At 40.2% G+C, this 24,353-nt stretch overlaps 1 protein-coding gene across 8 annotated transcripts in view; it reads right to left on the reverse strand.

The window, feature by feature from the left end:
- TNIK (TRAF2 and NCK interacting kinase) overlaps positions 1-24,353 on the reverse strand; it is a 376,625-nt gene that overhangs the window by 111,347 nt on the left and 240,925 nt on the right. For all 8 annotated transcript variants that reach the window (XM_025425582.3, XM_025425579.3, XM_025425581.3 and 5 more), the window contains 3 exons: positions 11,429-11,539; positions 7,973-8,063; positions 5,438-5,568 (listed from right to left, as the gene is read on the reverse strand). In XM_025425582.3, the coding sequence (XP_025281367.1) occupies positions 5,438-5,568; positions 7,973-8,063; positions 11,429-11,539 (333 nt within the window). The remainder of the gene's footprint in view (positions 1-5,437; positions 5,569-7,972; positions 8,064-11,428; positions 11,540-24,353) is intronic.

Genomic DNA, 24,353 nt, shown 5'->3' on the forward strand with positions numbered 1-24,353 from the left:
TGTGTGCATGCCCTAAGGGAAGGATCTGAACCTAGAGGTAGAAGTTATGGAGATGCAGATTCCGACTCAACGTAAGCGGACAACTAAAGGTGGGTAAGACAAACAGGAGGTTTGACTCATATGATGTTGCTGGCTTTTTTAGGTTAAAAAAAAAAGAAGGCCTCAATAGCAGTGCCTTCCTATGACACACAAACACAAATATTAACCATCCAACCACTTTATTCTGATGCAACCTGGTAATACATGATTTGTTATCCCCATTCTATAGAGGCTTAAGAAGGCTTAAATAACTTCCCTAGGTGATAGAGCAAAGAGGAGGAGGCAAAGTCTACATTTTACACCAGTAAAATGCACTTATGTCATACACTTATACTCTACATTATATATAATCAGACACGGGGGCGAGTCACCTGGGGTCACGGAGGATGTTCGAGCACAGGTAGTGATTAATAATTCCGTTTCCCACCCTAAACAAACTGAGTGCAGGAATCTTCAGCGCCGTGTTCATCTACATGTGTTATGTGAGCCAAGGGAGAAGGTTAGAGTACCTTTATCATTCAGCTGGGGACCAGCAAGGGGGTGGAGGGGGTGCTCTGTGTCTCACTGAGGACACTTACACATGTAGATGGGAACGTAGAGCCACAAGGAATACATTTAATAGCAATTTCAGCTTCTCACTGGTGGTAATAACAGGCTATCGGTGTCATCTGTCCCCCCTTCGGAATAAGGGTGGGGCCTTCGCTGGACTCTCAATACACAGAGGCCCGGTGTCCTTTGAGAACGTAAGCCTCACTCTGCAACCTGAATCTTGTCCTTTCACATCACACCCTGCGTGGATCTTGGTGCGGCCCAACGAGTCAAGATTTCTCCTTCCACCCTGCCTCAAGAGAGCCAGTCACCTGTAACACAGGAGCCCGAGTACTCGCTCTACAGCCAGACCCTGGAGGAGACGCCCGTGGCTGCAAATGAACCACAGCTCCTGCGCGGAAAGTCTCATAAGCAGAGGTGAGGGGAATGATACACAACATGAGCACAGGTCGGGCCAGAGGATGGGGGGATGTGGTGGGGGGCCGAGGGGCTATGCCATTTTACTGGAGTTCTCTAACTTTACTAATTTAATATAAAAGCAAGGACAGTTTATGGAGGGGTGTATGTGTGGGTGTGTGGGGGGTAGGGACAGGACAGAAAAATACATAAAATAAAATATAAAGAAAAATATAAAAATACATAAAAAAAATTTAAGCTTTCCATTCCCATGTCCTATGTCATATATCCACCCACGGGCCAGGGGCGAGTGAGACAGCTCTCCACTCCCGTGTCCTATGTCATATATCCACCCACAGGGCAGGGATGACTGAGACAGCTCTCCCCTCCCATGTCATAGGTCATATATCCACCCACGGGGCAGGGGCGAGTGAGACTATATCATGTGCACTATCCCGTGAGCTGCTCTTTGCATCTAAGGCTCTATCTTGGGGTCTGTCCACCTTCAGCACGCCCGCCGCCCCACGGCTGAATAGCTGCGTAGTATTCCACTGGACAGATAGATGCTCCTTGGCCTTATTCCACCCGTGTCCTACTGCTGCAAATTTGGCTGCAGAGAACCTTCATTAGTGAGTAATTCTGTGAAAGCAATAGATACACAGGACTGTAAAATACTTGACAACTCCCTTCCAACTGAAATGAAATTCAAATTTCAAAAATAACAATTTAAACAGCTTAGGAATTCTGAGCGGTTTTATTAATTTTAAATCTCTTGAATGCTTATTATGAAATGAGAAAGCTCCCACTATTGCCCCACATACTTATCAGGGAAATGAAACCTTTCCTTTTGCTTGAAGTGTTTTGACAGAATTTCTGAAAACAAGAAAGGAAGGGCCTCTAGGGGAAAGTGAACACACCAGGCATACGAGCTGCTGGTGCTCCTCCTTAGGATAAAGGGTTATTTTCAATCCGTTACTTTCTATGCCTGGGAGATTCCAGACAAAACCAGACTGCACTGAAAAGCAGGAACTCTTCAGACTACTTTCCTACAGTAGAGGCCTTTCTTTTATTGAATTAGAGTAGTTTTTAGAAAAATCTATAGCAGTCTTTAAAGATATTTTAAACAGTAGATAGCTCAAGATATCTCAAAAGGTAGCTGGTAATAAATAATAAATTAAACAGTAAAACACAACTATATTCTTCTCTTACTTTGGTCTTGATTTTAAAGGAGGGGCTTCCGTGAAATCTAACAGAGCCTGGTGGCTTTCAACTCCTCTTTTATGGCAAACATTCCCCCTAGATGGGAAGTATCTAGAACACACGAGAGCCCAAATGTTGACCTGGGTTTCTGAGGCTGGGATACACAGCTGGGTCAGATGGACCGCGGACCCATGGTACCAAACGCCTGAAGTCGGATGCTGTTGGAGAAGAATTTTCTATGTGGAAAACTGCATGTACAGATGCAACTTGCCTCAGTCTCTACACGTGGTGAGCTTTTAATAAATATGTGCTGAGTGAATGAAGAGATGGTTTTGAAAGGCAACATATTGTCAAGTTGTCTCCTGGTGACAGACCACATTCCTAAGAATGGTGAACAGAAAAATGGATAAAAGCTGGTGCCAAGAAAGAAGTAGAAAGATTATATTTCCAGAATCGTTGCCTCTCTGGTCCACTGTAAAGGTGTGAAGTGGTTGACATAAATCTTCAAAGAACACTCAAACTTTCCTATCTGCCCAGGCTTCCTAACTCACCCTTTCGTCGTGCCCCTTCTTGTACTGGTGACAATGACCAGTGAGAGGCTCACAGTCTTGCCAAGGCTTCTTCTTCCTCTTGTGCCATCTGCACCCATAACAATCCCGATAAATTAGTTCTCACTAAGGTCTCAATGACTACCATAGCGAACCTGTTCTCTCAGCAGGATTCCTTATTTTTTAATAAAAGACACAGAAATTAATCTTTGGCTTATTAATGTCTCAGGATACTTTTATAGTCACATAGACCTTCCAGTATCTCTGAAATCACCTTGTGCAGCACGATGCCCCCCATCGTACCAGGCTTTGTCCACACCTAGAATTACGCAGTGGGCTCAAAATTCTTTTACCGACCCCAAACAATAGTCCTTAGACTTAATGGGAGGAAAGACGACCAAGATACCAGTTTCACTCTAAGCTTTGGTTTTGCTAGAAGGAGGTCCTCTTCTGTATTATCGAGAACAACTAAGTCATGGGGATTTATTTTATGTCACAGAAAATAAGTCCCATATATAGTACAGCCACTCAAACTCGTTAAGAGGCTAACCCAAGGGTAAAAGTTGGAAACACCCTGATTCTCCATGGTACGTTATAAAGCAGTAAAAAATATCTGTGGCCCCGAGCAGACTAGTTGACACTTGCTAAGTATAACTATTGTTTGAAGAATTGCTTATGGCCAATTATGATACACTTCCCTGGTCTGGGACATATATTTTGTAGTGGCTCCTCTGAAGGGATCTGCCAATTGAATTATTTAAATGTGCTTATCATTAGCAGTTTAAATAAATGACATTTATTTTGGCGAGAGATTAATTTTTAACTTGGCAGCTGTTTTCAGACAGATTGTTGTCAGGTTATTACACTGACTAACTTTGAGAGAAGGAAGACATTTACAGGAGATTATTTTGGTTTTAGACTTTCAGCTTGTGTTTCTCCAAAGAGGCAAATAAGTCTGTCAATGCCCTGAGATACTGGGTCCCGAAGACATTGCAATGTTTGCATCTTTGTGACCTGATTTCAATAATAACCCCACATGTGGAGAACTAAAAATGTTCTTTAAAACAGGAATTCTTCAAATATGCTCTTCAGAAGCTGTTTTGTGGCTAAGTTGGAGATTTATATAGGAGTACATCATAGAGGAGCAGGGTAATATATTGGTAATATTCTGAAAAGAGCATAGGAAGATGAGAGTTCAACTTTCAACTCTGAGAAGCCCAGTGACTTGATGTGCACTTGCAAAGGCCTCCAGCCTCCATTTCCCTGTAAGAGGAGGGCACACGGAAGTGACCAGTAAGGTCCTTTAGTGAAAAGTCTAGAGCACCTGGGTGGCTCAGTGGTTGAGCGTCTGCCTTGGGCTCAGGGTGTGATCCCGGGGTCCTGGGATCGAGTCCCACATTGAGCTCCCCACAGGGAGCCTGCTTCTCCCTCTGCCTGTATCTCTGCCTCTCTCTGTGTCTCTTATGAATAAATAAATAAATAAATAAATAAGTAAATAAATAAATAAATCTTAAAAAAAAAAAAAGAAAAGTCCATGCACCTGTGAAATCAGCTTGAGTAGTATCAGATTTTGTCCACTGTTGTGCTGGGGTCTACACAAACACCAAGCATTATCTCTTCATCTTTTGCACCAAAAACTCACAGTTTCTACATCCTATTTGCCTCTAATTTTATGATGTCTCAACTTTCAGCCACAATTCATGACAATACTATCAGCTGACATTGCAGCTATCAGCGGGATAGTAACCCCAAATCATGCTTGACCATTGGCTAGGAGAATGGAAAAGAGGGGGGCTTTCTGGAGAAGGGGACAACTGTCACCATCTACTTAAACATTGCTTTGAATTTATTAGCAAATTGCCAGTTGATGATGCAAAGTGACAAGGCACCAATCACATTTCAATAAACAGCATGACAGGCCACAGAAATACCATGAAGTAGCTACCAATACCCCGTTTTGTTCTCTCTCATTGAAAAGAAACTTCAATAATTAAACTTTGAGCAATGGAGAAATGAAGATGTCTATTCTTTTTAAAGATTTTATTTATTTGAGAGAAAGGGAGAGAGAGACAGAGCACCAGCAGGATGAGGAGCAGAGGGAGAAGCAGAACATCCGTTCTCATCCCCAATGAGACTCAATCCCAGGACCCCGGGATCATGACCTGAAGCCAAGGCAGGTGCTCTACCGACCGAGCCACCTGGGAGCCCCGATGAAGTCTATTTTTAATCAGAAAAAGATGACCCAAGACAACAAATTGGCATCTTTTAACCTAAAAAGCTCTCAGAATATATCTATATGCTTTGTCAAACCTCTAACCTATAATCGTAATAGATATTTGTTGCCTATTTTTAAGTTTTTATTTAAATTCCAGTTAACATACAACGTAATATTAGTCTTGAGTGTACAATACAGTGACTTAACACTTCCATAAGAAATCTATTTTCCAATAAGAAACGAAAGGAAGTTCAAGAGAATATAGAAAATGGTTTTAACATCTTTTACAAACAGGCAATCAGATATAACGGGTGAACGCGTGAAAAAGATTCTAACACTTGAGTGTCTTATTATTTTAAATTCAAATAATGCTTTTCAGTTCTCCCTTTGGATTACATAAATCCAGGCCCAAAGGTACGTGAGAATTTTCCCACTGCAAGACTCGGGGCGGGACATGAGGCACAGTTCTGAAACAATGAAGAAGTCATACCTTGAAATCGTATGTGGCATCTGGGTTTTCGTCACAGGCAATGACTTCTGGAGCCATCCAGTAAGGGGTCCCGATGAAGGTATTTCTCCTGCCCACTGTTCGATCCAGCTGGGCACTGACGCCAAAGTCCACTATTTAAGAGAAGACAAATGAATAAAGTCTATGATCCTTACGTGGTGATAAGACGAATGCTCATTTTTTTAATGTGGCAAAATAAACATGCCACAAAATTTACAATTTTAATCATTTGTAAATGTACGGTTCTGTGCCATGAAGAACATTCACATTGTTGTGCAACCATCACCGCCCTCTGACTCCAGAACTTTTTCATCTTCCCAAACTGAAACTCTGCACTCATTTAAACAATAACTCCCCATTCTCCCCTCTCCCCAGCCCCTGGCAAGCACTGTTCTACTTTTTGTCTCTAAAAATCTGGACTACTACAGGTACCTCATATAAGCGGTACCGTACAGTACTTGTCTTTGTGTGACTGGCTTGTCTCAATTAGCATAGTGTCCTCAAGGTTTGTCCTTGTCAGAGCATGGGTTAGAATTTCCTAACTTTTAAGGCTCAGTAATACTCCATCGTATGCAGGCACCACGTTGCATTTATCCATCCACCTGCAGATGGGCAATTTGGGTTGCTTCTCCCTTTTAGCTATTGTGAATGTCTATTTTTATCTACTTTTATTTATTTTTTTGCACAGAGATATTCACAGCAGCTTTATTTTCAACAGCCCCTAGTTGGAAACAATCCAGGTGTCCTTCACTAGGTAAATGGTTAAAGAAATGGCAGTGGTGTAGCCCGGTGTAGTATCAGGGAATACTACGCAGCAATAAAAAGGAGCAAACTGGTATGCATAATAATCTAGATAATTCTGTAGATGTTTATACTGGGGGGGGAGCCAATTCCAGAAGGCTACATACTGTATGATTGCATTCATACAACCACATCCTTTTAACTGTTGTGAACGTCTATTTTTAAAGCACATGAATATATGAAATGTGTACTGAGGAGGAAAGCACGTAACGCTGTATTTGGTTAAACCAAAGGTCTGTAGGGACAAAAACAGATGTTAAATAACAGGCAAGCTTGTTTGCCATAAGAGATAATACTTAGGGGGATACAAAGAAAGTGTTTAAGAGCCAGGTTTCTGCAGTCAGAGTGCCTAAGTTTGCAACCCATCTCTGCCACTTACGAGTGATGTGACCTAGGGCTAGCAGATCAGGATTTAAGCTCCAGTTTCCAAACTTATAAAATGAGGCTGATGATATTTACATAGGGTTGCTGTGATATAAAAATGCTGTGTATAGGGCCTGACATAATCTCTCAACAAGGGACTGTTAATGGGTGATGGGTGAATATTCTGAGGATAGAGTACTTAGCCAGTCCATGGAAGATATGTGTATATACATATACACAGGTGTGTGCACACACACCCGCCTTCCCAACTAATGTATATTTTTGTTTTAAAAGGGAATATTCATGGGATGAAAGTTTAGACCCAATGCTAAGAAAAACATGGAAATTATATATTTTAACGAAAAGGCACGAACAAATGTTTGAGATATAAACGTAGGGCGTATTTCGATCTCTTTGAAAATAAACAATCATATGGGCAATAACTCCTTTCTAGATGACAAACTGCACATCCTACAGATAGCTGTCAATTCATCCTCTGACTCATAGACACCAAGGGGGTGGAGCTTGTGCAGCATGTGGATTCTCTACCCTATGTGGACAATCCCAGATTGGTGGGAGGAAGCACCAGGGAAAAGGGTTCCCTCACTGATAACTCAGGCAAACAGAAGTAGGATAACCTGCATGCATGCAAAGTAGAATACTGTACGCCCGTTATGCACAGGTGCCCCAGGTAACAACGAAGTTGATGTAAATATAGCTTAAAACATATGGGAATATAGCAGGAATTCGTTATTCTAAATATGTCTAACTGCGGATATTTTTCAATTAAAAAATGGGTCATCACTGTTCTGTGATAGCGACAGCAAAGTAGACAAATGGTAAGATTTAGGAAGCCGTTTCAAGGTCATTTACTTCTAATCTGAAAGGTTTTTGCTTTAAAAAAACACTCAATTACTTCTATAAATTGATTAAGCAAATGGTTCCTCCAATTCATTCCTCAAGCACTTTTTAAAAATGTTTTGAAATAGACAAATAAATATTTTCCTTTTCATTCCTTAGTACAGTGACCTCCAAATTCAGTGACAATTTACATTCATTAAAAACAAAACAGGGCAGTCCAGGGGGCTCAGCGGTTTAGCGCCGCCTTCAGCCCAGGGCCCGATCCTGAAGACCCGGGATTGAGTCCCATGTTGGGCTCCCTGCATGGAGCCTGCTTCTCCCTCTGCCTGGGTCTCTCTCTCTCTCTCTCTGTCTCTCTCTCTGTGTCTTTCATGAATGGATGAATACAATCTTAAAAAACAAAAACAAAAAAACACAAAAGAAAACCAACTAGCTGCTGAAATAATCCTATTCATTCCCTCAATTCCTAGGCTCACTGGATGCTGCTCTTACCCAGTTTAACTTCTGCGTTCTCAGTCAGCAAGACATTCTGCCCTTTAATATCTCGATGAATCACTTTATGCTGATGCAGATGACTCAGCCCCTGGAGTAACAAGGAATTGAGAAGGGTTAATAGGAACATAAGCCAAGATGAAAATAAAATTACTTGGACTGTCAATGATCCCAAAGAGATGTTAACTCACCCAGAGATAGTTTCCTTTTTTTTTTTGGTACTTTCATTATCATACTCAGGTCTTTCACGTGTATACAGTGCCGTCCTAAACTAGGCAATTGATTAATAAACTGCACTAGACGTTAACTCACTTGAATTTAAGTAAAAACTTGAAAGAAAAAAAAAGTTAAAAGTTACATTATATCATATAAGTTAATTTCTCAGACCAGACAAAAAATTTCCCATTGGCTTTAGCCAATGTGGCTCATATTAAACCCACCGCCCCCAATTTCTGTTTCCTTTGTTGGCATTCATAACTGTCTTCTTTAGTGCTTTATGGTATCTGTGACGTTGTGTTCATTGCATGAAATAATTATTTGGTGACATCTAAACCGGATTGTGTTCCATTTCTCCATGAATTACTCTCACGCTGGCTTGTGGTGTGAGTTCTAAAATCTACAGATTGCTCTAAGTGTACACTTCTCAAAGTGTAACCTAAAATAATCTCAAATTGGAGTCTTGAAGCAAATTATGCTATGCTAACACTCGCTAATTCAAGGTACTGTATACTCAAGTATTGTCATTTTATTATTTATAATTTTCGGTACTTTTAATTTTCCTCCATAATGACCCTGGTATAAAAGATGAAGTTGAAACAAAAAGAAACAAAATATCTGAATTCCTTTGTTGAAAATACTCAGCAGGGATCCCTGGGTGGCGCAGCGGTTTAGCGCCTGCCTTTGGCCCAGGGCGCGATCCTGGAGACCCGGGATTGAATCCCACGTCGGGCTCCCGGTGCATGGAGCCTGCTTCTCCCTCTGCCTGTGTGTCTCTGCCTCTCTCTCTCTCTCTCTCTCTCTCTCTCTCTGTGACTATCATAAATAAATAAAAATTAAAAAAAAAATACTCAGCATGAGAATGGGGATGCCCAAAAAGATCGATGTGTATATTCAGGAATATCAGTAAACACAAACCATGTGAGAAATTGAAGCACTGGTTTGGGTTTTAAAAAAAATTATCTTTCCTCTCTACTCAATTCAGCTCAAGGTAGGCATCCAGCAGATCAAAATGTATGGTTTTACGGCATATTAACTGCTCATGAATATTTACAGGGAACAAAGATCCCTCACACTCTTTCACTACCAGAGTGGTTGGAAACAGGTATCAGAGCACGTAAGCGAGCCAAACCTTATAGTTAATGAGATCATAGGATGCACGGAGGGTTATCTCTGAAACTTCTTGTGATTGAATGTCCCTTCCAATGAGTCATCTTATCTCAAATGTCAGTATCTTTTGGGAGAATGTATTGGAAGCGAGAAGAAAACACAGTTTTCACACTTTCGAATCAGGTACTGGGATATACTCATCAGGTGAAACAGAACCCTGGAACGCACATGGTTGATCATCCCCAGGGTTACCCATCCAAGGCTCCCAAGCAGAGCAGAAAGGTGGACTGCAGAACCAGCCGGGAGACCCAACAGATTCTTGGCGTCACGGGTGGTCTGGATGCCTAAATAACCCTTTGTGCTTTCTCTCAATGAGTGAAATTCTAAGTCAGAAATTCAAGTGAAGTTTACACAAAAGCACCTCAACATTTGAAAATAAATGTCAGGTTTGAGGGAGAACAGCAACCATACCTCCCTGTTTCCTGCTCAACTTTGTCTTGTGCTTGTTTCAGAAATCTTTCTGCCCACTCCAAGCCAGAGAGGGTTTATCCTATGCTTGCTCTTAACAGCTTTATTTTTTGTATCTTTCCCATTTAAAATATCTCTAATCCAGCTGGAATTAATTTTTGAATATGTTAGAAAGCAGGTATCATGTTTTCACATGACTAGTCAATGGACCAAGCACTATTTACTGATAAGAGCACCCTTTCCCCATGTGCCGCAAGCACTTCTTTTGCCATAAATCACGTGTCCATACGAAGTAGGTCTGTTCCTGGACTCTTGATTCTGTTCCTTTGGCCATTTGTCTATTCTTGTGACAATACTACTCTGCCTTATTTACTTAGTAGCTTTAGAAGAAGTCTCAATAACTGGCAGCATAAATCCTCCAGCTCTATTCTTCTTCTTCAAGATTGCCTTGGCTATTCTCAGCCCCTTTGTACTTCCATATAATGTCTTAAAAAACAGCTTGTCAATATCTACAGATACACCTAGAGGGATTTTGATGGGGAGTTCACTGAAACCATGGATCAAACCAGGGAGAAATAACATCTTCACAATATTAAGTATTCTTATCTGTGAAATGGTATACACACCTCCATTTACTAAGATCTACTTTAATCTCTCCCAGTAATGTTTTGTGGTTTTCAGTGTAGAAGTCATTCACATCTTTCTGCAAATTTATTTCTACGTTTTTGATGTTTATGCTATTATCAACGTTATTTTTAAAGTTCACTTTCTATTTGTTTTTGGGTTCTTGCCTAATGTGGTTTGAATATTTTTAATGTCTTCCATCCATCCACCCATCCACCCACCCACCCATCCATCCATCCATCCATGCAGAGCACATAATTTGCCTCTCAAAAGTGTATCTTGGACATATCATGAAAATACTTTTAAATTTTATTTCCTTAGATTAAATAGGCAGAACTTATAAATAAATTATGATTGTCAAGCACATCTAATAAGAATGCTCAGTGAACACACAATAGCCTCCATATCAGAAGCAAGAGATAATTAAACTAGCCTGACTGAACTAAAATATGACCTTCTTTTCCCTGAATTGAGCTCAGTAAATTGAAGCTACTGTCCAGATAGCCTGACTGAGATTTGTGGGCAAAACTGGTCAAACAGATAGATACAGTCTTGTCCAGCTATTTTGATCAATTTAAGTGACAAAGTCTTGAAGGTTTTTTTTTTTTTAAATTTAAAATCAGTTAAAAGTTCTATAAGTTCTATATGCTAAAATGGTAAATGTCATGCAATCCTTACACTAGTTATAAACTTTCAGAAATGGAAAATTCAAATGAGTAATCAAAATACCTCTAAAAAATTCATTTCCTAAGTAAAACCTTATCTCTATGTTCTAAAATCAGATTTCTAATTGGAAATATCATTGGAAATGAATCCTTGTTAAGGGAAGTCACCCAAAGTTAACACTCCAAATGAGAGTGCACATGGCCTGTTCAGAATGGCTCTCACCTCCACTGGAACAAGACCACAAAACTACCACTACTGCCATCACTGTTAGAATGAAGCTTTAAAAAAGTATGCAATATTTTTGTGAATGTCAGTGGAAGGTTATTAATACAAAGTTCAATACCATCCCAGATATTCCGTGTTGTCACTTACTCGTAAGATCTCCCTGCAGATGTATGCAATCCACTCCTCCTTCAACGTGTTACCTTTTGTGTTCTTGATCAGGTCAGTGACAGAGCCAGCGCCACAAAACTCCATCACCAACTGGCAAAGGAAGCAAACACACCATTACTATAATTATACTTCACAACTTTCACTCGGTTAAAGCATAAGTCATTCTAGTTGGCTGCTTTAGAATGCCATTCCCGTAAAGAATAAGTGATCATAAGACAATATATAAGATATAAACTCATATCTTAATTTCTTTCCAAAATGATGGAAAGGAAAGATTATTTTTAATTTTCCAATCTGAAAATTATAATTGGAAATTGAGGAAAATCTCCATATTCTAAGTATTTTTAAAAAGGAGGACAGCTAGGTGGTTCAGATATGGTTGAGAATATCTTCATGTTTTTATCCAGCAATTGAGCCCATCTTTCCTACAAAAATGGATCATTCCCCTGTCTGAAAGAGCTATGGTTTTCTAGGCAGTCCAACATTAGGACAATAAAGTGTACACTGTTTATGCTATTGGCTTGTAAGTGGCACTGTAAGCTGTCAGAATGGGGACTATCTGTTTTTAATTAACTTCAGCAAATGTTCCCAGGAGGTTAGACACATCAAATAAATTCAATAAACAATAAGCCTTAATTTAGCACCTTTCATCCAAAAAGCTTCAAGTTCTCTATAAATATAAACTCATTATAGCACTCAGCAACTTTATCAAATAGGCGGAAAATAACCATCTCCTTTATTTAATGGAGAAACGGAGACTAGAAGAAAAGCAATCCATCTGATTTTATATCCATTTTCTAGGTTTGGGAAACACATCCATCTCCTTACTTTCTCCCTTTGCTTAAAAGAAAAGAAAGAAAAAGAAAGGTCTTCAACAAATGGCATTTATTAAGGTACTTATATTTTTTCCTAATTATATGAAAAGGATTCAGAATAACTAGCAATCGATCTCTGACTAAACTAATCGATCTCTTGTTTCTGACTAGAAACAGAACTAAAATGGAGCCATAATGAAATCACACTGACGGTTTGGGCTTTGTCCAAATGTACATTCTTAACAATACCATGTATACCTAGTAGAAACTCAAAAGAACTCATGAAATGAGTTTTCAATGCCTCTTCTGACCTGTCTTATGATTCCACAAATGGTAGTGAAGCCCTATCATCTTTTCCAGAGCACCAGAGGAAGTGAAGAGACCTCTTAGGAGTTTTTGTAAGGAAATCTGAGAAGTGCCACAATAGACCACATTGCGGCCCAATAAGAGCTGTAAAATTATCACATAGGATAGTCAGCAAGCTATCAAAGGCCATAAACTCCTGTTACAAAGAACTCAAGAGCCAACCTGAAGAGGTTCTCACTAACCAAAGATGAGATGATTTGAGCATCCATAAGAATAACAACTGCAATGGCTTGAAACACATTAAATAGGCATTAACTAAATGCATTAACAAACAGCACTCAAAAAAAGAATAGAACTGGCCCTGGCTTATTTTGCTACTGGTAAATAGAGGGAAAGAATCAAGAATTGACACTGCCTTTCTTTCTTTTCTTTTTTTAGAGATTTTATTTATTTATTCATGAGAGACATAGAGAGAGAGAGAGAGAGAGAGAGAGAGAGACACACACAGGCAGAGGAAGAAGCAGGCTCCCTGTGGGGAGCCCGATGCAGGACTCGATCCCAGGACCCTGGGATCACAACCTGAGCCAAAGGCAGATGCTCACCCACTGAGCCACCCAGGTGCCCTGACACTGCCTTTCTTAGACAAGCTTTAGCATTGGATAATTAAGTAATTAAAAGGGGCAAATCTTGTCTTTATAAAATGCAGGCATTCCATATAATAAATGAAAAGGATACAATAGAATTAAAATATCATTATTTCATAGCCCCTAACAAACTAATGCGTTTAAGCACTGATTATCAATGGCTGCCAACATAAAAAAATTAAGAAGTAACCAGAGTGTATTTGCCTCTCGATTAGAATAACATTACCTAAGAAGTAGCTTTGTGAAGAACAAACAAACAACAGAAAACAAACCACAAGATCCCCAGAATCTGATCAAGCATCTAGTTCCAATTACCAAATTACAGAAAGTTCAGAGGACTCAGGAACATGTCACCTCATGGGAATACAATTGAGAAAACCTGGAACAGGAAACTCCACAGGGCAAATGACCCAATTTATTTGCTTCAACAAATAAATTGCAAGAAGGAAAAAAGGAGATGGAGGGAATATCTAAAGACTTAAAAGCATCAAAAAAGATATACCAACAATTTGCAAGGGATGTACCTTATCAGGATATGAGTTTTGTTTTTAAAAAAAGTTCTTAAAATTTTTGAGGTAATTAAAGCTTTGAATACAGATTAGAAATTTGATGATTTTAAGGAAATATGAAGGTTTTCTAAGTGTGATAATGGTACTGTGGTTATGTAAAAAAAAGTTCTTATCTTTTAGTGAAACATACTGAATTACTATGGATAAAATGATATGATGGTCTTCTCTATAAATGGTGCTGGGACAACTGGATATCCATATGTAAAAGAACTTCAACCTCACACCATACAAAAAATTATCTCAAAATGGATCAAAGACCCAAATATAAGAGTTAAAATGATAAAACTCTGAGGAAAGAACATAGGGGAAATCTCCATGATCTTGGACTTGGCAATGGTTATTTCACTATGACAATAAAAGCACAGGCAACAATAACAAAAAAAACAGATGAGAATTACATTAAAATTAAAAACTGTGCATCAAAGGATACAATTGAGAGAGTGAAAAGAAAAAGCCACTGAATGGGAAAGATATTTGTAAATCAAATATCCAATAAGAGTCTAGTATCCAGAATATATAAAGGACACTTACAGATCAACAAAAAAATGCATAAATAAATAATTCAAAGATGGGCAAAGGATTTGAATAGACATTTCTCCAAAGAGGATCCACAAATAACCAACAATCATATGAAACGATGCTTAATAACATCAATAGTCATTAGGAAAGTGCACATCAAAATCACAATAATATGCCACTTTATACCCACTAGGATTTTTTTTTTTTAAAAAAGGCAGAAAATAACACATGTTATTGCCAACGCATGTTAGCAAGAATGTGGAGAAATTGGAACCCTTGTATGTTGCTGAAGGGAATGTAGACTGTTGCAGTTATAAACAGCTCGATGGTTCCACAGTAAGGTAACACAGACTTGCCATATGACCTAGAGATTTCACTTCTGGGCATACACTCAAAAGAATTGAAAACAAGTATTACAACAAAAACTTGCATCTGAATGTTCAAAGCACCACTATTCACAATGGACAAAGAGTGGAAGTAACCAAAATATCCTATCAGATGAATAAACTAAATGTGGTATATCCATACAATAGAGTACTACTCTGCTATGGAAAGAAATGAAGCCTGACACAACTTGATTGAATCTTGAAGACATACTCATTGAAAGAAGGACCAAAAAGGTTATATATTGTACAAATCCATTTATATAGAAAATCCAGAATAGGTGAATCCAATCCAGAGAGTAGATTAGTGGTTACCAGGCTCTAGGGGGAGGGAGGAATGGTGTTGAATGGGTGCAGGGTTTCCTTCTGGGGTGATGAAATTTCCAGAACTAAATGGTGGTAACAGTTGCACAATATTATGTACTTAATGCCACTGAATTATGTATTTTAACATGGTTAAAATGCTAAATTTTATGTTATATATATTTTACCAGAATTTAGAAAAAGCAGTATGATGAGGTTTCAGAATAATAGTAGAAGGGAAGAAGTGGGTGAGCATGTGTTTGGGGCAGGATTGGTCAATGATTGTTGGTTGTTGGGGCTAGTTTTGGGCACATGTGTGTCCATGATAGTGTTCTCTTTACTATTGTGTATTTGGGGGATTCTCTATAAAACAGAGTTAAAGAAAATCCCATTATGTAGCAAACCATGGTTCAATGCAGCAGGAGAGACCAAAGAAACATCCTTGGGTAGAAAGAAAATATTTTCTCAGGTGAGCAAATATGCTTGTGTCCCTTCTCAAACCCCATTTTGAAGAACACAGTGACCAGACCTCCTATGAATGCCTCCATTGCTCCTATATCAGCTGAAGAAAATGTCCCACCACTGGGCTCTATTAGGCCATGTAATTATAGTTCCCAGGGAAAGCAGTGGAAGCCCAGTGGCTCCAGTCTTTTAAAATTAGATTGGACAAAATACTTTCAAATATTCAGTAGGAAACAATCCTGCTCTAGCCAGGCACTAATGTCAGTGATTTCTATAATTTGCTTCTCTATTCAGCTCCAGCTGAAGGCTGCTAAATTCTTTTCATCTCACTACGGAACGAAATGATTGTTAAATTATGTAATGGGATTTAAAAAAAAAAAAAGAGAAAGAAAAGAAGAAACCAGCATTCGCTAGCAACTGGTTCCTGCAACCGCACAACAGCACTGATAATTACTGCCACCACGCAGCAGGGACCCTCCCTCACCACAAGTAACCTCATCACATTAATAAACAGAAACAGGGCTCAACATGCCAAGCCCAGCAGTGATAAGTCAATAACTTCACATCTCACAAGCAAGAAATAATGGATCATTAATGTTCTCTCCAAAAGAAAGTTCTCAAAGAGGTGACACTGGAGCAACAATACTTGCTAACATTTACTGAGAATTTGCCATGTGCCAGGCGCTGGGCTCAGTGATTTGCAACTACTATTTCATTAATTCTCCTTTCCCTCAATTCCCTTTTCCTTATTTACTTGGAAATGAAGCTTAGTTGTGGTCCGCAGCCTTATCCAGAGTAAATATACTCATTAAGTAAGTAGAGCGGGGTTGAGAGCATGGTGCTCACTGAAGTACTACCTATGTGACCTTGGACATGCATGTCCTCTAACCACCCTGGGCTTGGCACCCCACCATCAGCACTATAAAATGCAAAATAAAATAAAATGTTTGATGTGAACATTAAGTGTCTATGAGTGTAAAACTCCTAGTAGCCCCAAATCTTAAACTACACTTATTACTTTTTATCATTGGTCTGTTTGCACTTTAAAAAAGGAAGAGTTTCCAACTTGGAAGATGGTATCAATAGCTTCCCAAGATCCACTTCACTTGGATGGTAAATAAAAGGCTGACAGGTGCTTATAAAGGGCATTGGGCACGTGTGTTTTTAAAACCCCTGTTAAGGGGGCACCTGGGTGGCTCAGTGGTTGAGCATCTGCCTTCAGCTCAGGTCATGATCCCGGGGTCCTGGGATCGAGTCCTGCATCAGGCTCCCCGTCAGGGAGCCTGTTTCTCCCTCTGCCTGTATCTCTGCTTCTCTCTGTCTTCCTCGTGAATAAATAAATAAGATCTTTTTTAAAATCTTGAAAACAAAAACAAAAAACCTTATTAAGAAAAGAGCACAAAAGACACATGTCCTTTTTTCAAGCTTGTATCTCATGGCAAGAAGAAGTGGTGGATGTTGCATCCTTTTTTTTTTTTTTTTTTTTTGGAAAATTGGAGAGGTTGAGAAGGAATGGTACATTTGAAATGCTCATTCAACTCCACCTAAACAGGATACACCTACATGTCACTTGGGAAGAGAGAAGGATGGCTAGGTTGAAGGTGAAGACAGAACCAAGCTCATGTGGGACAGGGATTGGTCCTGGACCTAGAACTGGAACCATTCTACCCACAAGATGTTTAGGAAACAGTGTAGCGCAACCCAATTAAGAGAGAAAGGGTTGCTTGGATGATCTGGGCATGGTAGTTATTTCTATCTAAGTTAAAAAGGTTAACTTTTACAAAGAGTTCTAATGTATGTCACAACTGCGTGGTTGCTCATCATTTATTTTTGTCAGTTGTCTTATATTTCTAATCAGCACGATGTCTTTTCTTAGAAGTTGTGGGGAGAGGGGACAATATACATTTTTTAAAGATTTTATTTATTAATTCATGAGAGACACACAGAGAGAGACAAAGACATAGGCAGAGGAAGAAGCAGGGTCCTTGCGGAAGCCTGATGTAGGACTCGATCCTAGGACCCCGGGATCACGACCAAAGGCAGACGCTCAACCACTGAGCCACTCAAATGCCCAAGAGAGGGGACAATATTTAAGCAAAAGATCTTTGATCTCAGCTGAGCCCAGAGGGAATTTCAGAAGCACTGTCTGAGCCAGCCCTGAGTTCACCTCCTCATCGGGAGGGGCCTTTTGTATGGAGTCACCTGTTGTGGTCACTTTTAACCTGAGGTTTCCAAGTCCATCACCTCTGAAGGAATTTTCAAAGGTTTATCTTTAAAACTAGCTTAAGAAGTTTAGGACGATTTCTAGGTTCTGTACAATAGACACTCATCTGCTAGTTAACTGGTTTTAAGTTCCTATAACAAGAAATAACACATTATGATATTTTAAAACTGCAGGCGCTAGCCAAAAATACCTTCATTCGTCCCCCCCACCCCCAAATGTCACTAGTCAGTCAGTCACCCAGAAGAATAACTGAATCTAACAGATCGCTTTTATAGTAAAACAAGGGGCAAGAGACGGGGAGAGGAAGAAGAGGGAGCAGGATGTGGAAGGTCTATCTATAATGAGAGAAGTTTGGGACACCTGGGCAGCTCAGTGGTTGAGCATCTGCCTTTGGCCCAGGGCAGGATCCTGGGGTCCTGGGATCGAGTCCCACATCAGGCTTCCTGCAGGGAGCCTGCTTCTCCCTCTGCCTATGTCTCTGCCTCTCTCTCCATGTCTCTCATGGATAAATAAATAAAATCTAAATAAAATAAAATAAAATAATAATATAAAATGAGAGAAGTTCAAGCCCAGCAAGTCAAGGGGCACTCTAACAAAAGGGTAGGAAAGAGAAACATCCAAGAATTCATAGCTCTGCAAAGGACCAGCCTATTGACCTTGAAGGTCCAGAAACATCAGCAAGGCACAGGATATTTTTATCATGTGTGGCTGGGAATAGCCACAGATCTCATCTGCATGATTTATGAAGGTGTAAACAAAACCAGTGCTTTGTTATAGAATGCTATCACACTTGCCAGACATGGTTTAAAGTCCCACAACATAAAATACGTGTGTATAGAAGTACACAAATTGGCAGGTATACATATGGACACATTTATCATTTAAATCAACTTATATAAAGGTAAGGTAAAACTGTTGAGAATTTTAAATTTGAAAAGGCAACCTAAACAACCCTTTGCAATCATTTTTAAACTAGCATGTATTTGGACAAGAAAAAAAAAAAAGCCTTTGGCTTCTAAACTATATTTTTAGACTTGAGAAAAAGTGCTTGAACTACAAATTCCAAGTTTTCCAAAGGTAAAAAATTGAGGCCCAAAGACGTGAAGTGTTCCAAACTTTGTCAATACAGCTTCTGGGTAATGAACAACTTTATATCTTGAGAACGACAATGGTGGTTTGAATATACAGAACCAACTGGTATTTTTAGCCCCAAAAAGCCACTTGAAAGGGTCAATGGTCAATTGTCCAAGGAGAGTGTCCCCGAGTCAGTATGGCAGCATTCAAGGAATGAGAGAAGTTAGTTACATCTTGTATTTGGTTTCTGGCACTCAGATTTCTCAGTATGTATGCAAAGTCTGTTGGAGAATTTTTCCTGTTAGGAGTCAATCATTACGTGCCCATTCTGGCCAGGGACTCACTCCCAGAGATTAACCTTATTGGGGATGTAAAGAAATGTTATGCCCAAACAGAAGAATTTGGGGAGAGGATGGGAAAGCAAGCTTTCAGTCAAGTAAAAATACAAAAATAAAAGAATATACTAGCCTCAGAGGATTTATGATTAAATAGCTTGATAGTTGAGATAGTGAAAGGGATTATAAGGGAAAGGAGGGGGACTGGGTGGGAAAAATTAGAGAGGGAGACAAACCATGAGAGACCCCTAACTCTGGGAAACACACAAAGGGTTGAGGAAGGAGAGGTAGGTAGGGGGACGAAGTAACTGAGTGATGGGCACTGAGGAGGACACTTGATGGGATGAGCAGTGGGTGTTATACTTATGTTGGCAAATTGAATTAAAATTTTAAAAATGTAAAAAAACAAAACAAAACAAAAACAAAAACAAACAACCCAACTTGATAGTTGAGAATTTTGAGAAGCACAACTTAAATGGAACACAGACTTTGGCTCAGAATTCATCTGGAAAAGGAACCGGAGGTTTGTATAGACCAATAGCAGAGTAACGTCGGGCACACAGAAGTCTTCCTTCTGCTAAGGTGAAAAGCAGTTTAAGCACAATTCAAATGAAATTCATTGGGATAAAAGAAGAAATCCTTTGTACATTCTGGTCACAGCATCACCCATCAATTCATAAAAATAGCTCTTTTAAAGCTGAACTAAAGCCCTGTTGCAACGTATTAAATTAGGACTGGCTTTCACTCTGTTTGTTCCTAAGTAGCATATCCTCTTGCTATAGGTCATGCAATAGGGCAGCTCTGAGACCGAGGGCCTGTTTACAATCACTCCTCCTAATATTTTAGGCACTCCCAAGTCAATTACTTATAAGAACGAAAGTCAACTTTTCAAAAATTTCTATTCACAAATAATAAGATTCAATCACTTCTTCAGACAAATGACCAAGGCTCTACATATGTGAATAAGGGAGTTCTTCAGTTATATAAGTGACAAATACTGATTAGGACAATCTGAAAAGAAAAGAAGAAAAAAAGAAAGAAAAAAGAAAAGAAAAGAAAAGAAAAGAAAAGAAGAAAAAAAAGAAAAGAAAAGGAAAAGAAAAGAAAAGAAAAGAAAAAAGAAAAGGAAAGGAAAGGAAAAGGAAAAGGAAGGAAAGGAAAAGGAAAAGGAAAAGGAAAAGGAAAAGGAAAGAAAGGAAAGGAAAGGAAAAAGCCTCACTTCTGATATAGAATTCAAAAAAGAGACATTTTAAATTGTTCAAAAGACTCAGCTACAGGTGGCTGGATTTTGAATCACGCTATCTGCGGCACCTCCTATTTAAACCTTAAAACAACTACAAGAACAAGAGGGCCTGGTTTCTTTGCCAGACAAGATGCTACAGCAAGCGTTAAACTATACTAGACCTAAGGTTTAGGGACTGTGGCCATCCTCCCTGCAGATTCTAGAAAGGTCCTCTCATTGGTTCATCTCAGTATCTCACTCCTGGATGATGTTATACAGGAGCTGAGCAAGTAATGTCAGTGCAGGAAGGCGAGTGTGTGTGGAAGACAACAGGGAGTGCTGGGACCTCTGGTACAAACTGGAGTGGGCTGTGTGCTCTCCGAACAGCTATAACATCCTACTGCTATGGGGGGAGTTCAGGCCCGACATTCCCATATCCTCCTATTTTTCAAAACTTTTCAAGGAATCCAGACTTTTGTGTGAAATAGATTTTTTTCCAACGCTGGCATAAAACACCACCACCTTATGTGAATCAAACTCAAATACATCCACCTCGACAGTATTTAGCCTCCAGGCTGCCAGCCTGAAAACCCAGACCTACTCTAACATCTCTATCATCTATCTATCTATCTATCTATCTATCTATCTATCTATCTATCTATCATCTATTTATAAGATTTTTATTTATTTATTTGAGAGAGAGAGAGAGAGAGAGAGAGCGTGCAAGCCCAAGCCAGAGGGAGAAGCAGGCCCCTGCTGAGATGGGAGCCCAACACCGGGCTCTATCCCAGGACTCTGGGACCATGACCTGAGCCCAAGACAGACACTTAACCAACTGAGCGACTGAGGTGCCCCTGCCATTTTTTTTTTTCTTTTTAAGTTACATTTTTATAAGGAAGGAACCCAATGTCAGAGATACTGCCTCTGCCAATACTAGAAGCCAGGTCTCTGGACTCCAGGTCAGTTTCAGCCAGTAGCTGCCACGCTTGTCCCCAAAATGCACACAACATGATTTGATGACTCTCTGATGCTACGCCGTAGCAGTTTAATGAGTGGCCTATTAAGAGATTTTATAGTACAGCAATCTGTCTTACTTGACCGCCCCACATTTTCCGAAACTAATCAGAAAGGTATTGTTTTTGTAAGCTATTCTAGTCCTGCGATTGTGGTGGCATCAGAAGAGACAGCAAAATATACGTGATTTCGCTTCTAACGTCAGAGAAATGGGTACACCTGATGGACGGTGTACTCGCCCTGGGCTCCCAGCGCCTGAATGCTGCGCAGCAGGATGGAGAGCTTCTCGCCACTGGCTGAGGCCAGGCGGCATGAGATGGCAGGGGCGTGTGACACAGCTCACTTGTTTCCAAGAGATCAGAATCTTTATTGAAAGAGCTCCCTTTTTTGATTTCCGGTGCAGGCCCTGAGCAGTTGATAAAGTGGAATGACTTAGCCATTATCAGAAGTAGCTGTATTTCCGCAAAGAGATGGTACTAAACCAAGAGTTTATCTCTACAACAAGACTGATAGAATTTGCCCAGATTATAATTCAATCAGACACCTAAAACAGCACATGTGTTGGCTGGCAGGCTCTGCGCAAAACCTCCAGCCACAACAAAAGAAATAGCTGGGGAATACTTGAGGCCGTCTGAAAACTGGGAATGAACGGGACCAAGGCTGCTCTGGGTGCCTGAGGATTATGTCTCTATATAATCCACAATAACATTTTTATATAAATGTGATCCTAACAGAATGCCATTAGTCCAAAGAGTCAACTCTCTGTGACCTTTGCAATTGTTTGCTGAAACATCCCCGAAAGGTTTAATGTACTCTTCAAAGCATATTTCTTCGACTTCACATCAGCCTTATTAGTAGCGAACTGGTCCTGCTATACCCTCTTTGAGAATTAGGGAACTGAGGAACGAAGGTTAAAGGTGAGGCCGAAATAATTTATTTTTTTAAAAATATTTTATTTATTTATTCATGAGAGACACAGAAAGAGAGGCAGAGACCCAGGCAGAGGGAGAAGCAGGCTCCATGCAGGGAGCCCGATGTGGGACTCGATCCTGGGACTCCAGGATCACGCCCTGAGCCGAAGGCAGATGCTCCACCGCTGAGCCACCCTGGTGTCTCCAGGTCAAAATAATTTAAACACAAAGCTTCAATCCTGTTTGGAATACCAACTTTTGATATCAGAACTATTTCTTACAACTTAAAAAAAAAAATGAGTGTAGAACTCAGGGGCTTGATTCTAGCTTCAGACAGCTTGGGGCTGGCTAACGCACTGGCTTTATCATCCACCGGCTGTGAGACCCTGGGAAAGTTCCTTAACTTTTCTGAGCCAAATTTCCTCATGTGTAAAGTGGGACTAATGATAATGTCCAATTTGTAGGGTGGTTGTAAAGATCTAATGAAATACCATGATGATGCAAAACCCCACAAAACTTGGCATGCGATAAGCAAGCAATAAATATTACCTGCTATTGTTATTATTAACATGGGATGGTCCAAGCTTAGCAAATCAGAGGCCTTGGAACAGAGACTTACACATTATCAGATTCTATAATCAAGTTCCCACCAATACTATAATCTGGTATTAATTCCCTATTTTATGTTTCTCTTCTCCCTTTACTTTTCCAAGTCCCCCCTTAGTTTGTTGCCAAATAGAAAGAGCACAGATAGAAAAAAGCAGCTGCCCTTGCCCTCACAAGCATCTCGTGGCTTTGTACTTCCATCCCCAGTGACACAGAAGCTAATGGATAGATTAGGGATGTGGGGACGGTCAGAACAGTTCTCTGCAGGACCACCAATCGGTAAGTGCCAGGCCCTCTGTCTTCCAAGCAGAACATGGGGCCTTTAATACTTACTTGCAGGTGGTAAAAAGGAATGTGAAGGTCTGGGTCCTCCCCTGGGGCCTGGGTTTGGGAGGGATCACCACTTGCAGATCTCCCTTTGTTAACTTTAGGAAAGGGATTAGCTTGCTAAAACAGTCTCCTAACTGGTGCCCCTGCTTCTGCTCCGGCCCACATCTGGTCTAATCTCAACCCACCAATAAGCGGGAACCCCTTAATTATGAGGATCAGATTCCATCCCTCCATCTTCAAAACCCTCACCTCACTTAGAGTAAAAGCTGACATCTTTCCAGTGGTCTGTAAGGGCCTACATGATGTGGCCCCACGTCATCTCCCATGTTTCTGGTCACACTGCTCCCATTGTTCTTCTTGGAAAACACCAGGCTTGGAATGTTCTTCCTTGAGTTATCTATGATGGGGCTTCTCCCCGGCTGCAACCCCATTAAGCTTCCCCTGCTCTACCAGGCTCTGTCAGCCTCTAGCATCCTCTACAGTTTTCTACTGATTATGTTTATTATCTGTGTGTGGTCTGTAATAGGAATGTAAGCTACATGTAGGTAGGGGCTGCCATCAATTTTGTTCAGTGATATATCCTAAGTGCCCAAAAGACTGCCTTGTGCCTAGCAAGTGCGTGATATGTATTTGTTAGATGAATGGATGGTGAATGAATAAATGGATATATACACACATGCAGACTCTCGATTCCCGGCAACCACAGCTGTCTTCATGGGAGGAGCAACTGGCCAGGGTGAGGACTGGCAGGCAGCAACTGGTTCCCAAGAGTACAAAACCTTCTATTCACTCCATGCAGATGCAAAGAGGCATGCTGCTTTCTCCTAGTGCCAATTGGAAAATGGGCTGCAGGTTTCGCTTATTTAAAAAAACAAAAAAACAAAAACCAAACAGACTTCCAGTGCCTTTTACAGAACTCCAGGCCAAGCTAAATTGTCACATTTCAGGATGCCTGCATTCTGGCTCTGCATTCATCCATTAATGAGCTTTGAGGCCCTGGGAAAGTCAATTAACTTCATGGGGACCCAGCAAAATAAAGGAAAAGTAATTTTCTTGCCAACTTAAAAAAAAAAAAAATCACAGCATTAGGAAAAGGGTAAAAAACAGTCAGTCCCCTTGACCAATCTTCCTCTCTTTCCTTCAACCAGTGATTTCTAATAGCCAGATTTTAACAATTCATTCTCACA

The sequence above is a fragment of the Canis lupus genome, chromosome 34 (assembly GCF_003254725.2).
Source record: "Canis lupus dingo isolate Sandy chromosome 34, ASM325472v2, whole genome shotgun sequence".
Lineage (NCBI taxonomy): Eukaryota > Metazoa > Chordata > Mammalia > Carnivora > Canidae > Canis > Canis lupus.